The following is a 13,705-nucleotide window of genomic DNA, read 5'->3' as shown; positions in this document are numbered from 1 at the left end:
ACCTCAACGATCACCTATAAACCAATATGAGGGCAAGAACTCCCCATGTAGGTGTCTCCTGTAGGAGACACCTGATAAGTGAAGCAGTCTCTTGACACATGGGGCTGGCACTGGCTAGGAACAGAAAGGGAGTATGAGTTAGATATGGTTCCAGTACTTTAAGTCCTCAGCTTTTTAAAAAAATGTCTTTTTTGATCTTACAGAAGATAGAAACTTCTCAATCAATCAGTAAGTCAGAAAGCACCCTAGCTAGGAAGAACTCCAGTTCTCCCTAGGACTGAAGAGTGCCTCATGTTGCTCCCAAGGCTTCTGTTCACTGAAAAATAGTCCTAATTGTGAGGTGGAAAGTCTTGTTTAAGAAAGGAGAATGGAAGAAAATTGGCAACAATTGGCTCAGAAATTTCCTTTAGACAAAAATTCCAGCTCTGATAAGAAGCAGCCACTTGTAATCCTGCCTGACAAATGTGTGAAAAAGTCCCAGGTATGCCTATGAACATGCAGCTGCTTATTAACACCTGGGCATGTGCCCTCCATAATGGTGGCAAACATTCCCACCACCAAAGCACTGAACTGGCCTTCCAAGCCAGGCCAGCTCTCAGTCAATTCCAGTTTTCCTCATTCTGCCCCCCACCTCCTTTTGCTCCTTCCCACTGCATCCCAATCTCTTTCAAAGAGATTCATTCCTGTAACACTGCAGTGGAGAGAAAAGGGCTTTACTTGGCGGCCTTAGGTTTACAAGATCGCTGGTGAACAATCAGTCTGTCTGGCAGGAAGGTACGCCCACAAATACTGCAGGGAACCAGCTGGCTCTGGGCACTTGTCCAAGCAGCTTCATTTAAGGCATCCAGATCATAGAACCCTTTGGCTGGAGAGTTAAAAAAAAAAAAAGGAGAGAGAGAGAGAGACAGAGGGGAAAAAAGAAGGAAAATAAGAATAGATTAGTTTTCATTCTGGAGAGCCATAATCTACTTTTCTTGGAAAATATTTTCAGGAAATACCTGTTGACTGAAGTTTTTAAATAAATCATGACTTTTGCCAAAAGTAAATAAATAAATGAATAAAAAGAGCTCCTGACTCTTAAGAGTGGAGTCAACTATGGAATCAGAGGCTTTTTACTTTTTGAACTTTAAAAAGGAAAGACATTGTTTTATGTGTTATGATATGCACTCTTCACCAATTATTAATACCTTTGCTTACACATTATTATCTTTCAAATATAACTTTTGGCTTTCTTTCAGTTGACTCTAAATATAAGCTTACAATAGGGAATGAATGTATTTGTATTTTCCTCTTCTGCAATCCTTCAGTGAAATGTGTGTAGAGGCCAGAACTGACAGTTGAGAGCAAATTTAAGATGAATTATCTCCTAAAAATTTATCATCTCTTCATGGCTACAGACATGGAGATTCTTTAAGTAATTAAAGTGAAGAATGCAAACAAAATAGTTAATCTGATGAAAAGAAGAGTCCTTAAGAAAACAAAACAGACAGCTGAGAAGTGTGTAATCTTCATTGGCCGAGCATAGGGAAAAAAGCCATATGGCTTTATTTTAGAGAAACAATGTGGAATTTAGCTTTAATAAGCCTCATTTAAAAGAATGACTTTAGTACATTAAATTGACTATGTCTTAGAATGGTCCAAAATAGGCCCCTGAAAATGTCAGGAGGCACTCAAAACTGTATTGCTTAGTTTTTATCATTGGCACAGTGTATATCACTTCATTGAAGCCTAAACGATCCTCATATGATTTCTATCTAATGCTTCACAAAACCATAACAAACCTCAGATTCTTAACATGCCTGCTTTTAAAGTTCTTTTCTTTTCTCTTCATGGGAATTTAAAGCCCTGCACAACCTAGTATTTCTCCTTTGGATACAGCAAATATCACTTTTTACAGGTTATGAACATGTGTTTTAAGTGCTTTGAAAGCGTGGTTGGAAAAAGAATGGCACTGACTTTATCATTACTCAGATGAGTTCTAATACAGATTCAAAAGTTCTCTGGGAGTCACTAATTCTCACATGAAGGTGATTCATTACACTTCTAAATGTTTTTGCATAAGGCTTTGCTTTGAGCTCAATGACTATACCGACTCCAAAGAAAGGGAGTGGTGATGTGGATTCTGTCTACCCAGAGAAGGAAGGTACCTTCAGAGAGAAGCATAGCGTGAGACCAAGAAAGAAACTGTAGGGCAGTGCAGTTACAGGATCCACCTTTTGTGCTTGAGCCCACCAGGCCTTTGAAATCAGTCATTTCTCTCACTTCTAGCCTTGGGATAATTATGGCCAAAGAGAAAAAGTGGCAAAAGGTCAGGAGGAAAGAAGACAGATTTGGAGCGCCAACTGAGAATGCAATGAGGCAAGCACTCTCTCTGTGTACCCTAACCTCAATAGGTGAGTTCTTTTCCCACCTGCATGCAAAGTCCTCCTGTAAATATTTAGGTTCTAACAGCATCTAGAATATTATTATGACAATCTGAATTCTGCATCTGTTGTAAGCTCACCTTGTTCCCATCTTTAGGAAGAATGCTTTGGACTAATTTATATTAAATGACCTGCATGGTAACTATGGTTACATAAGGAGAATGGATGAGCTGAAAGATACTCCTCTTAAAATAAAAAATCACCTTGGAAATGGGGAGGAAATCAACTGAGAAATGTCAATGATAGAAGTTTAAGTGAATCTGAGCTTGCCTGGCAAAAATATTCTCTTAACTATTTTTGCACTCTAAATGAGTAAGCATAAGACACTGTGACAAAGTCCTATGTGACAAACCTAGTTCCTTCCAGTTCCATTTGATTTGCACAGTGTTTTATTGATTGAAAATTTTCTTAAATATGTACATTTCATACAGATGTCTAGATTTCCACTTTCATTTTCTATTATTGAAAGATGTACTTGCTAAATTTCTTAATAATAACACCTGCTAGTACTAACATGCAGCCATCTCCTTTATGGGAGCTGGTGCTTTCCAGCTCACCAGTCCCTATCTTCCTTTTTCTTTCATACATGGACCAATTTATTCAATTTTGTAGCCTGGCTAGTGGACCCTGTAAGCATTTGAGTTTGATACTCCTGCCCTGGGAACATCAAGACACATTCATAGTTGAAAACAAGACTCTGGATGTCCTCAAAGGTTTTTTTTTAAGTTTCACATTTCTTAAAGCATTATGCTTGATAATATATGAAAGTAATTTTGGAAAATGCAGCCAATTCCAGTCGGTCCTTCTCAGGCACACTGTTGCCAGTACATAATGTCTTACGTCTCAGCTTCTGAAGGCAACACTGAACAGGCATTCATTCCAGAATAGTTTTTCCTATTTGGCTGTAGTCAAGGCAGTAAATGTTGCTGATTTCAGTTGTTTGAACAACTCACAAGTTATTAGAAAAGTCTTCTCTCGTGTACTCAAGTCTAGTAACTTACCAGTAATGGTCCTGACTTCTGGCTTTTTGGGTTCTGGTCTCCTTAGCTCTTTAGGCAACAAGTTGTTTTCATTGTGCCATTTTTTCAGACACTGTGGTTCATGGATGCTAATAGATTTTGTTCCATATTCACGGCCACAGATGTAACAAACCACCATTGGTGGACGCCTTATCATTGTTGGCTGCGAACAATATAAAATATCTGTTAAGGTTTAAATCTGGGTATTTATTTTTAAATTATAGTAATTCAAATCAACTGGAAAACCAATATGATTTTTAAAAATTCCAACCAATTTAGCCTTTTTGGCAATTAAGAGACCAAATTATGTTATCTGAGTGGATATTGATTTGGAAGGAAGTACAGAAGACCCAAACAGAATTCTTACTGAATAAAATGTACCTGCCCATTTAATGAATATTGATTAATTGCCTTCTAATAGTCTTGCCCACAGGCAAGACTGATAGTCACACACAGATGAGAGTTGGGTGACAGCCAGCTTCTTCACCAAGGCTGACTCAGTTTCCAGAAGTCCCAAGAGAGACAGCTGTTCATCACACACACTGTATAGACTTCCTTCTCTTCCATTCCCTCCTATTCCTTTCCTGAGGTATCCTGGGTCACTGCTCAAATAAACTACTTAAACTGTTAGTTTTCTTGTTTTCTGAGAGGGGGTCAAATCTAAGAGACAATTAAGTACAATATGCAAGAAACAATTTTTTACTTCTGTCTTGCAGATAAAGGGACACAAAAACAATGACCCTACCTAAACAATGAGAAGCAGTCAGCCTACAGAATCATAATTTTAAAGCCCATTTGGCCTCAAAGTTGTGAGGTAAACTAGTGAACTAAAGGCTTGCCTAGGTTTGAAGAGAATTAGCATAACCAAATAAACTTCCTCAACTCCAAACTTTATGTGAGTGTGACATGACAGCTGTCTGTCTCAGGGACACGTGTGTGCAGCTAGGTATGGACCCTTCCAAAGAGTAAGCATGCAGGGGCTGCCTATGTACAGTTCTCCACTCACCAGGTCTTGCACCTAGTTACAGGAGGTGACAGTGGAACCCTGAGGAAAGGTAGGAGTAGTGAAAAACCTCCACCAACTCATGAAGACTGGCCTACCTAAGTCTGAGGGTAGAACTGGAGAACTAGGCTGGGTACTGTGTACCAGATAATAGCAGTGTAATGATAGAGCATTGGGAGAAGCATTAAGGAAGACTCCCTCGGTGTTTTGGGTATGCAGTGTCTACAGAAGTCTAAGAATGCAACAGGAGAATGGAGAGGATCCCTTAGATCCAGCTCCTACACTAAGTATGAGGCAGGCAGTTTACCACTAGAACAATTTAAAGCCTTTCTGTAGTGTGTCAAACAAAACTAAAGCAAAGATGAGGTCCCAAACCTGCTAAATTAGAGACAAAATTGAAGTAGCCATTTATAGTGACAGCCTGGCAGAAGAGGCAAATGTCCATTTTTGAGCATATTACCTCAGCATCTACTGTTCTCTTACACTCATCAAGCATTCAGTCAAAATTACAAAGCAGGGCTGGCAGAGTAGCTCAAGTGGTAGAGCACCTGCCTAGCAAATGTGAGACTCTGAGCTCAAGCCCCGGTTCTACAAAAAAAAAAAAAAAAAATTACAAGATGTACCCATAAATACAGAAAATAGGACCTGCAGATACAATTAAAATATTACCAGAGTCAGAGAGTGCCTAGATTTTGATATTATCATGGTTTTACAATATTTACTTTAATTAAAACCTAAAATAATTATTTAAAAATAATTATACTAAATATGTTAAAAGATCTAGAAGGAAAGTTAGATAGCATGTGTGAATATACAGGAAGTTCCAGCTTCCTGAGAAGAGAGAAAAGAGTTCTCTCTTCTCTCTCTAGTGAAGAGAGAAGCCAGGAGTGGTGGCTCATGCTTGCAATCCTAGCTGTTCTGAAGGTAGAGATTTAAAGAATCGCAGTAACCCAGCCCAGGCAAAAGTTCACAAGACCCCATCTCAACCAATAAAAAGACAAGTGTGTTGACATGCACCTGTCATCCTAGCTACATGGGGAGCGTAAGAGGGGATCACGGTTGAGGCTGGCTCATGCACAAATGCAAGTTCTATTTAAAGAAAAACGACTAAAGCAGATAGGGCTGGGAATGTGGCTCAAGTGGTAAAGCACCTGCCTAGGAAGTGCATACCTCTGAGTTTAACCTCCAGTATAGCAAAAGTAAATAAATACATAAATAAGTAAATAAACATATTCTTAATTTTTATATATGTAAATATGACTGTATATTTTATACTTTGGGACTTGTAAAGAAAAATAATAACAAATGACATAGTTATGATACATATGTATAAAGCAAATAGTGGTCAACAAAAGCACAAAGATTGGGAAGTAAAAATTGAAAATAGATATTCATAGATTTTTTTTTTACATTTTTCTCGAGATAGTTTTTTGAATTTGAATATGATGGGTGAAAGATGCACAGATATGCAAAGAGACAACTGAAAATCAATAGGGGAAAGAAAGTACTAGAAAAACTATAATGAATTAACCAACTCCCAAAGTAGGAAAGGAGAAACAAAGGATTGCCCCCCCAAAAGTAAGGTGGGAGTGGTGAATAGAATTAAGACTCCAAGGTGGTATACTTAAGTTCAAACATATAGACAATTGCAGTAACTATAATTGGGCTAAATAACACAATTAAAGTATATAGATTACCAACCTAGATTTTAAAAAAAATCTAAGACTTAACTATGTGCTATTTACAAGAAACACATTTTGTGAACATGAAGAGGCAGATAGGTTTCAAGTGAAAGTATAGCAAAAAAGCATTCCATACAAATATGAAGTGAAATAAAGCTGATGTGCTGAGGCAAGCAAATTATTACAGAAATTTAGATGTTAGAAAGGTTTTCATCAGTTGTGAAGATCAGGGAGAGGCTTAAGAAGGTAACATTTGAAGAATGCAGAATTTAAAGGACTGAAAGGGGTGAAGGAACAGAAAATGAAGAAACATCAGAACAGAATCAGACAGATAGGGTGCAGTCATATCATGAACAATCACAAATGCCATGTTAAGTTCTGTATTTTATTTTGTAAATGATAGGAAACTATTAATCGGGAGAAAAAATAACTGCTTTAAGAAAGTTAGTCTGGCAATATGGGACCAACTGTGCAGCACTTATGAAAGCCTGAGAACCCATGACTTTGGTGGTAAAAAAATCATGGACCCAAGAAAATGCCACCAATTTTCTTCTAGTGATGAGGAAGATCATGATGTCATTAATAGACAAGGAGACATCAGGAAAGACAAGTTGGAGAAGGAGAAAAACACTGTTTCTGTTCTGGATCTGTGTGGTTTGACATAATAATAGAATTTTTTGTTGTTGTTTTGAGGTACTAGGGTTTGAACACAGGGCCTTCACCTTGAGCCACTCCACCAGCCCTTTTTTTTTGTGTTGGCTTTTTCAAGATAAGGTCTCATGAACTATTTGCCTGACTGGCTTCAAACTACGATCCTTCTGATCTCTGCCCCTGAGTACTTAGGATTACAGGTGTGAGCCACCCATGCCCAGCTGTTTTTTTATAGTAGTAGAATTTAATGTGAGTACCTATATCCAGCAAAAACAGCAAATTCAAGGGTCAATTTAGGATTAATGATTTCTGGAACTATTCACACAGGAAAAGATGTTTAAAACAGGAAAATCTAAAAGAAGGTAGTATCGAGAGAGGGCATTAGGGAAAAATTCTTTGTAGAATATCCATAATAAGGCTATTGGATAAGAAAGATTGCAGATAGAAAACACATAGAAAGTTTCAGTTAAAGAAACAGGACATGAAAAAAAGAGATTTTATTCAGAATTCTAGAAAGACTTCATTCTGGTTCCCAGAAAGATGGTGTGATACACTCTGTCAAGTGCTACAAGAAGTATTGGGTGATAGAGGGAAGATTTAGTTACCAGTAGATTACACACCAGTGACTTTTGAGAGTTATTTCCAGTGAAGTGGTAAGGGCAAAGATGAAATTGTTAGGAGTTAAAAATTAGGTAAAGGAAAAGAGCAAGGCTTTCAAACAGCTTGCAGAAAGGAAATTTGAGGTGTAAGCAGAGTCAAAGAAAGATTTGTTGTTTAAAGGATAGGGTGTCTTAGTAAGAGGGTGGGAGAATGTAGGCCTAAGGTAAAACAGAATAGTCTTCAGAGGAAGGTCTCAGATGAGGAAGTGGGAGAGCGTCAAGGAGTTAGCCTCTGAGGAAAAGGAAGAAAGAGGAAACAGATGAACTTAGAGAAACATGGTTTTTCTCTAAAGTGAAGTGAGTAGTAATCTCTTCTTGGCCTTTTGGCTAAGATCAAGTATAAAAAAGTGAGGAATTGATGAGGTTCACATAGGTGACTTTAGTTTTCTCATGTGAGTGATATTCAAAGGATGTAGATATTTGGATTCTGAGAAAAGAACAGTGAAAAATGATGGATTGCAAATGTGGGAATGTTATACAGATTCAATTAAAGAAAAATACTAATTAATGCAGAAGACATAGTTACAGAGTGTGGCAAGAAATTTCAGTAGAGTTAAGTGACCTTGCCATTGTGCTCTTTAGTAGTACCAGGAGGCCGGAAAACAGAAACAAATTGTTGATGGATTGTGTGGTCACCTTTCGGAGAATAAAATATGATAAAATGTGTATGTTTTAGAATCAACCTACTCTTAACTATGACTATTGAAAATTATTCTGGAACTGGACAAAGCAGAGAGCAAGATCATGATCAGAAGAATACACATTTGTGATTTCTCCCTACCAGAAATAAAAGCAGATTCCAGGTGAATAAATCCACACACTTTATTTTGCCATGTAGTAGAATCTAGCAACCAGAAAAGTGACCTTAGAACTATTTCCAGAATTCAAAACCTGTGAGGACATACATGGCATAAGCAATAATTTTTAAGACTCCCAAACAGCTACCTACTATTTTTGTGTGTTTATTTACTTGAATGGTTAATTAAATACAGACTTGAAGTTGAAAAATAAAAAGTTATTGTTTTACTCTGAGAATAGTGGATTTATTAAAATTCCATATGGAAAGTAAGAGCTAAATCCAGTATTTAACTGAAAGCATATAAGCAAAATGAATGGCCTGGGCCATAAATGAAGACATTTACATCAAATTGTCAGAAGATTTCCTCTGCAAGGGATCTAGAAGCATGCAGCAGGCACAGAGGCTAGGATGCACACATAGAATGACTGAAAGCGATGTGAGGGAAAATCAGTACCATAAAAACGCTAAGATGGTCTATATTATATTTTCCACAGCTTCCCATATGCTCTGTATTTGTGGTTGAACTTCAGCTGAACCTGAAACATACTCCATGTTCTAAGGTTTTGAGCATCTTCTAAAGCCTGACTCTAGGGAAGTATAAGCAGCCCAGCTGTACTGGCTTCAGCTGCAGCTGAAGAGAAAACCGCACCCCCTTGGGTCTGAACAGAGATAACATAACCAATTTTATTTGTCATTAACTTCACAATGTTAGGTTGAAACTCAAGGGAAAGCTGAGCGATCTCCAGCTGGTGGTTATCACCACAACCCCATCTGCCAAGGGTTCACTATTCAGGTTCTTTAATGTTTTCAGACAGAGTGGGGATGGGGGAGTTGGAGAGGGTAGGGAACCAGCAGGGAGCCCCCTCGTACCTCCTGTGCAGTCAGATAGCTTTCACTGACATGGCAGAAGAAGGTTGGCTTCCGGGTTATGTGAAGACAGGGAGATCTGTCCTCATGGAGCCCATCAGGAAAGTGTAATCAAAGGAGTGCAAGGAGGAAGTCGACAGTTCTGCAGAGCAAAGGATTACATCTACACTTTTCATGTCCACAGTTTTAGATAATATTGTAGCATTACTTTTTAATACCAAGGTAAAATACTCTTTTTTAAAGAGTAAACTAAACTACATAAGCACTATTTTAGATGTCAACCATTCTATGGGAGGCAGGGAGATATGCTATACTCACACATCTGTAGGGCTTATCACAGTTTTGTTTATGTCCTTTTAGCTTCTTGGGAAAGTCAACTTAGCACTTGAACACTTTAAGGAAAGCTTTCACATGTGTGTAGCTCTTTTAACTTGAGTCTGCTAACTTTCATGTGTTTTCAGTCGTCTTGCTGGGCACTATTGGAATTATCATTTTTTTTTATAAAGCATCTTTTTCTTTTTGTTGATGTCTTTTCTCTGTGAAAAACACTTCACATTTAGTGCCACGTCTGGTTAACACAAAGTGAAAGGAACAGTTAACAAGTTTTTTTCCTATTCAGTGTATGTATGACCTGCCTGCCATCCATCTATTCATTTTTATAGTTTAAAATTAGTGTAACAGCATCATAAAAACAAGAGGGAAAGAATAAGAACCAAGAAAAGAGGTTGGTTTTTTAAAGAACCTTAAGAGAGATATTGATAGAAGGGGAATGGACAGTGTTTCAGAAAACCTGGACTTCAAATATCTTCAAACATTTCTTGATGAGCTCCGTAATAGCTCAACCTAAAAGGAACCATGGTGAAATACACAACTTAATACCTAAGAGAGCGTCTAGAAGTAAGAGTGACTATTGACCAGAAGGAAACACTAACACAAATATTATTGTATAATAGCATGAATCTTAATGAAAGAGATATTGCAAACTAAAATGGAAGTCATTTCTAGTAGTTTTACAAAAGATCAGAACACTCCATCATTTGTTAATTTCTTATATTCGCTCAACAATAAATGCAAAGTGAATTTATAGTGTGAAAGTATAGTTGTGTGGTATTATAGGAGATTTAAGAAAACATGATCCAAGTACATGGTTTGGGGGAGATTTTTTATGAAGAGAAATTAGTAAGCAATATTTGTGGGATAACAGGCCTTCTGAAAACTGATAAATATTATTGACCATTTCTGCAGAAAATGAACATGAATACAGAATCATGACAGTGATTTCAGTTGCCTAATGGACTGCCTAAAATCCCTGGAAGTAAACTACTGAACCCTTTAGATAGTGCCAAATATTTCCTTCAAATAGATGCTTCTTTGTTTAAGGAGCTATTTGGCACTCTTCAAATGCCTCAGAAAGTGCTGAATTGAAGCACACAAGAAGCTAGGAATATGTACTTCTTGCTGCAGGGTGATCCCAAGCACTGGTTTGTCTAGCATAGTCCTTATTATACTTTTCTTAACTAAATATTTATAGCTTCTTCTTTTGCTCTCTAAAGTGTCGCTGTGTAGTCAATAAATTATAGTCACCCTAGCCCTGATTCTAAAATTTTTTTTTCACCCTTTCCATTTACTTTCCTCCCTCCCACTGATACCTGCCCCCGATAGGACCTGTTTTACCTTCCTGTCCTTCATTTCTTTAAGTGCATATTACTGCTGGGGGCCTTGGTATTTCACACATGTATATATTGTACTTTAATCAGATCAACCCACCCTATTACTTACTCTTTCTCTGTCTCCCTGACCCTCTATTATTCAATAGTTTGCTGTGCATTTCATTATAAAATATAAGGAAAGGATAAACCAACAACAATAAAAAAAGCTCAAAGAATAGAAGATGTGACTAAGAGACTAGTAATTAATCCATTTAAACACAAAAGTAAACAAAATAAGTATAGTAATTGAAGTTACAAAAAGGAATATAAAAGGAGGATACCTTGACAAAAATACTTCAAGTATCAAAATTAGTAGGGGGAGAGGCACAAAGAAGTTAGCAATACCAAATTCTTCTCTTTTTGTATCAATTAAAGCAATGTAAACATGGAGATAAGTTTTTGAATTTAATAGTGTTCATGTGTCATTTTTATAATAATGAGGTAATAAAGAATATCAGTTCCAGACACAAAACTTACACAGGGAATTAGGTGATAAAATCAGTCATAAAGATAAAATCGAGTACAGCCTAGATTATTTTCTGAAACTTAAGTAACTCGGAAGACATAGAGATATTGAAAGATTGCATGTGTCATAAAATCAAGTGTTAGAATGAATTCATTGTTGGAATTAGAATCAATAAGAAGAATTAATATGGCGTTGTATGGAATAAAAGTAGCTCAGTGGGGATGGGGATGGGCTGGGGAAGTAGCTCAGTGGTAGAGCAATCACCCAGCATGCATGAGGCCCTGGGTTTGATCCCCAGGACAGCAAAAGAAAAAAAAAGTACAATACTGTGATACAGTAACATATCTCATCTCTGCTCCTAGTTCCCGAAACAGAGCTCCCCAAACCTTTGTAATTTCTTGAGTGACAGAGGTGATAGATTTTTGTTGTTGTTGTTCTATTCAGTCTTAGTTCTAGGCTCCCAACATAAGAGCTTCTAAGATCCTTGGAATTACAAATCTTTTTGTATGCCTATGAGATGACTGGTGGCTGAGCTTGTTGCAAGACAGACCAAGACTTGGTTCATGAAAACTAAGAGAGTTGAAACTTTTAGCCTTACTTCCTGACCTATGAGGAGAGGACAGGGGCTAGGGATTGAGTTAATCACAAATGGCCAATGACTAAATCAGTCATTCCATAAAAACCCTAATGAAAGTGCTCAGATTGCTTCCAAGTTGGCAAACATGCTGCAGTCCTGAGAAGGTGGTACACACAGCAGAACATGGAAGTGCCATATTTCTATGCACTTCTCCCTCTGGCTGTTCACCTGTTATCTTGATCATCCATCAGTAGAGGAGTAGAGATTTGACAGATGACACAAGACCTGCAGCACCCAAATTAAAGCATTGCATTGTTGTGCAAGGCAGAGAGAAGAAAATGATGGTGTGTAATGAGAAGTATTGTGTTAAGACTCAAATGCAATGTTGAAGACTTTGATACAGAATCAAATTAAGCAATGGGCTAGTTGGAGCAATTTATATTTGTTACCTTGTATTGGACAATGCAAAGTGATTCTGCCTTCATTAAAATAGACAGAAGTCTCAAGTCATAATAGAAACACTAAAGCAACTGGAAATATCCATGAATGGATCAACATAGTGGAATCCAGCTGTCTAATGGATTACTGGTCAGCAGTAGAGAAAAGAACTATCACTACCTGCACCAGCAAAGGGGCATCTCAGAAACACCGTGCTGAAAAACACACGCAAAAGGGTTCCCAGTGTATCATCTTCTTCATTTCTATAAGATTTGAGCTAATCTGTAGTGGTTGAAAGTCAAATTAGTGGTTTCCTGGAGGATGGAGGGAGAGATTGGGACAAAGGACAATAAGGGACTTTGAGATATGGTGAAAATATTCTGTTTGATTATGTTGGTGATATCACAGGTGTATAAAATCATCAAAGCTCATTGATTTGCATGTTTATGGATGCAGTTTATTGTAGTAAGTTATTTCTCAAAAAAGGTGATTAAAAGCATTCATGCAGGCAGAGTTTATGGGAATTTTCCATTGTTATGCTCATGTCAGGTGGTAGACTCAAGGGCAGCCTCGGACAAGGTTGATGTGTTAATGTGTTTTGGAGTTATTTTGCCAGGAATTAAGAGTATTTATAATGATGGAGGGTCTCAACTCTAATTTGTCTTCCAGAAAGTTCTCTAGTTCAACATACTCAAACAAAACTCACATAACACACCTGGAAAAAAAAAAAAGGACCTAAAGAAAATTAGAAACTGTTTCATTGAGTTTTTTAGGACATTAAGAGCTTTTTTTTTTTGACAGAGAAAGAAGTCTAGTAACAAACTCCATTCAAACATAATTTCACCACGTCCAATTCAGTGTCAGAACCTGAGCCTTGCAGTCAGACATGAATTACATGAACTGCAAACTAACTGACTAGTTTCTCATCTCTCGTCATGAGGAACTTCAAGGTCCATTAGTATACAAGTGTGTGTGTGTGTGTGTGTGTGTGTGTGTGTGTGTGCACCAACAAAAGCATAAGGTCAGTTACTATGTTCAGTTGACTTTAGGGATACTGAAAAGGCCCCCTTACCTCACACTACTCACCCTTTACCTTTCCCTTGATTTTGTCTGTGTCCTCCTTTTATCTACAGTACATTCTTCAGGGCCAATTGGGAAGAAAGATAATGTTGAGAACTCTGGCTCTAGGAAGTCACAGCAATAACTAGCCATCTGCTACCGAGGAATAGAGGAAGCCTCCCACATTCACATATTGGAAGACAGGAGTTTGCTGGATTTATTTCTTGTCATTAAAGGCACTGACTTGTCCTTTCTGTTAAGACTATTGTAGTGGGACTGTGCCAAAGAAACCATATCAAAATATAAATGATATTCTTTATTACTAAATATATATGCAAATTAAATGAAATACC

General features: G+C 37.5%; 1 protein-coding gene and 1 long non-coding RNA gene across 2 annotated transcripts in view; one reads left to right on the top strand and one right to left on the bottom strand.

Annotated features, from left to right (window-relative positions):
* Nucleotides 1-713: 713 nt before the first annotated feature.
* Nucleotides 714-3,704, bottom strand: Znf475 (zinc finger protein 475). Its single transcript, XM_020163961.2, has 2 exons — nucleotides 3,425-3,704; nucleotides 714-865 (listed from the first exon to the last, which is right to left on the bottom strand). Exons 1-2 carry the CDS (start codon nucleotides 3,597-3,599, stop codon nucleotides 714-716), a joined length of 327 nt encoding a protein of 108 aa, XP_020019550.2. The 5' UTR covers nucleotides 3,600-3,704.
* The window catches only part of LOC141423885 (uncharacterized), a 47,296-nt gene continuing 35,696 nt past the window's right edge, over nucleotides 2,106-13,705 (top strand). Inside the window, exon 1 of the long non-coding RNA XR_012448646.1 lies at nucleotides 2,106-2,393. This is a non-coding gene — a long non-coding RNA (uncharacterized lncRNA). The remainder of the gene's footprint in view (nucleotides 2,394-13,705) is intronic.

This window comes from Castor canadensis, chromosome 6, assembly GCF_047511655.1.
Source record: "Castor canadensis chromosome 6, mCasCan1.hap1v2, whole genome shotgun sequence".
Lineage (NCBI taxonomy): Eukaryota > Metazoa > Chordata > Mammalia > Rodentia > Castoridae > Castor > Castor canadensis.
The sequence above is the reverse complement of the archived record's forward strand: the minus strand, read 5'-3'. Positions and strand labels throughout refer to the sequence as shown.

What these genes read in the sequence shown, in the direction of transcription:
- Znf475 (XM_020163961.2), bottom strand. Translation starts at nt 3,599, where the DNA reads ATGATAAGGCGTCCACCAATGGTGGTTTGTTACATCTGTGGCCGTGAA. An exon ending in AGAAGTCAGGACCATTACTG is followed by an intron (nt 866 to 3,424) that starts GTAAGTTACTAG and finishes TTAACTCTCCAG; the next exon opens with CCAAAGGGTTCTATGATCTG.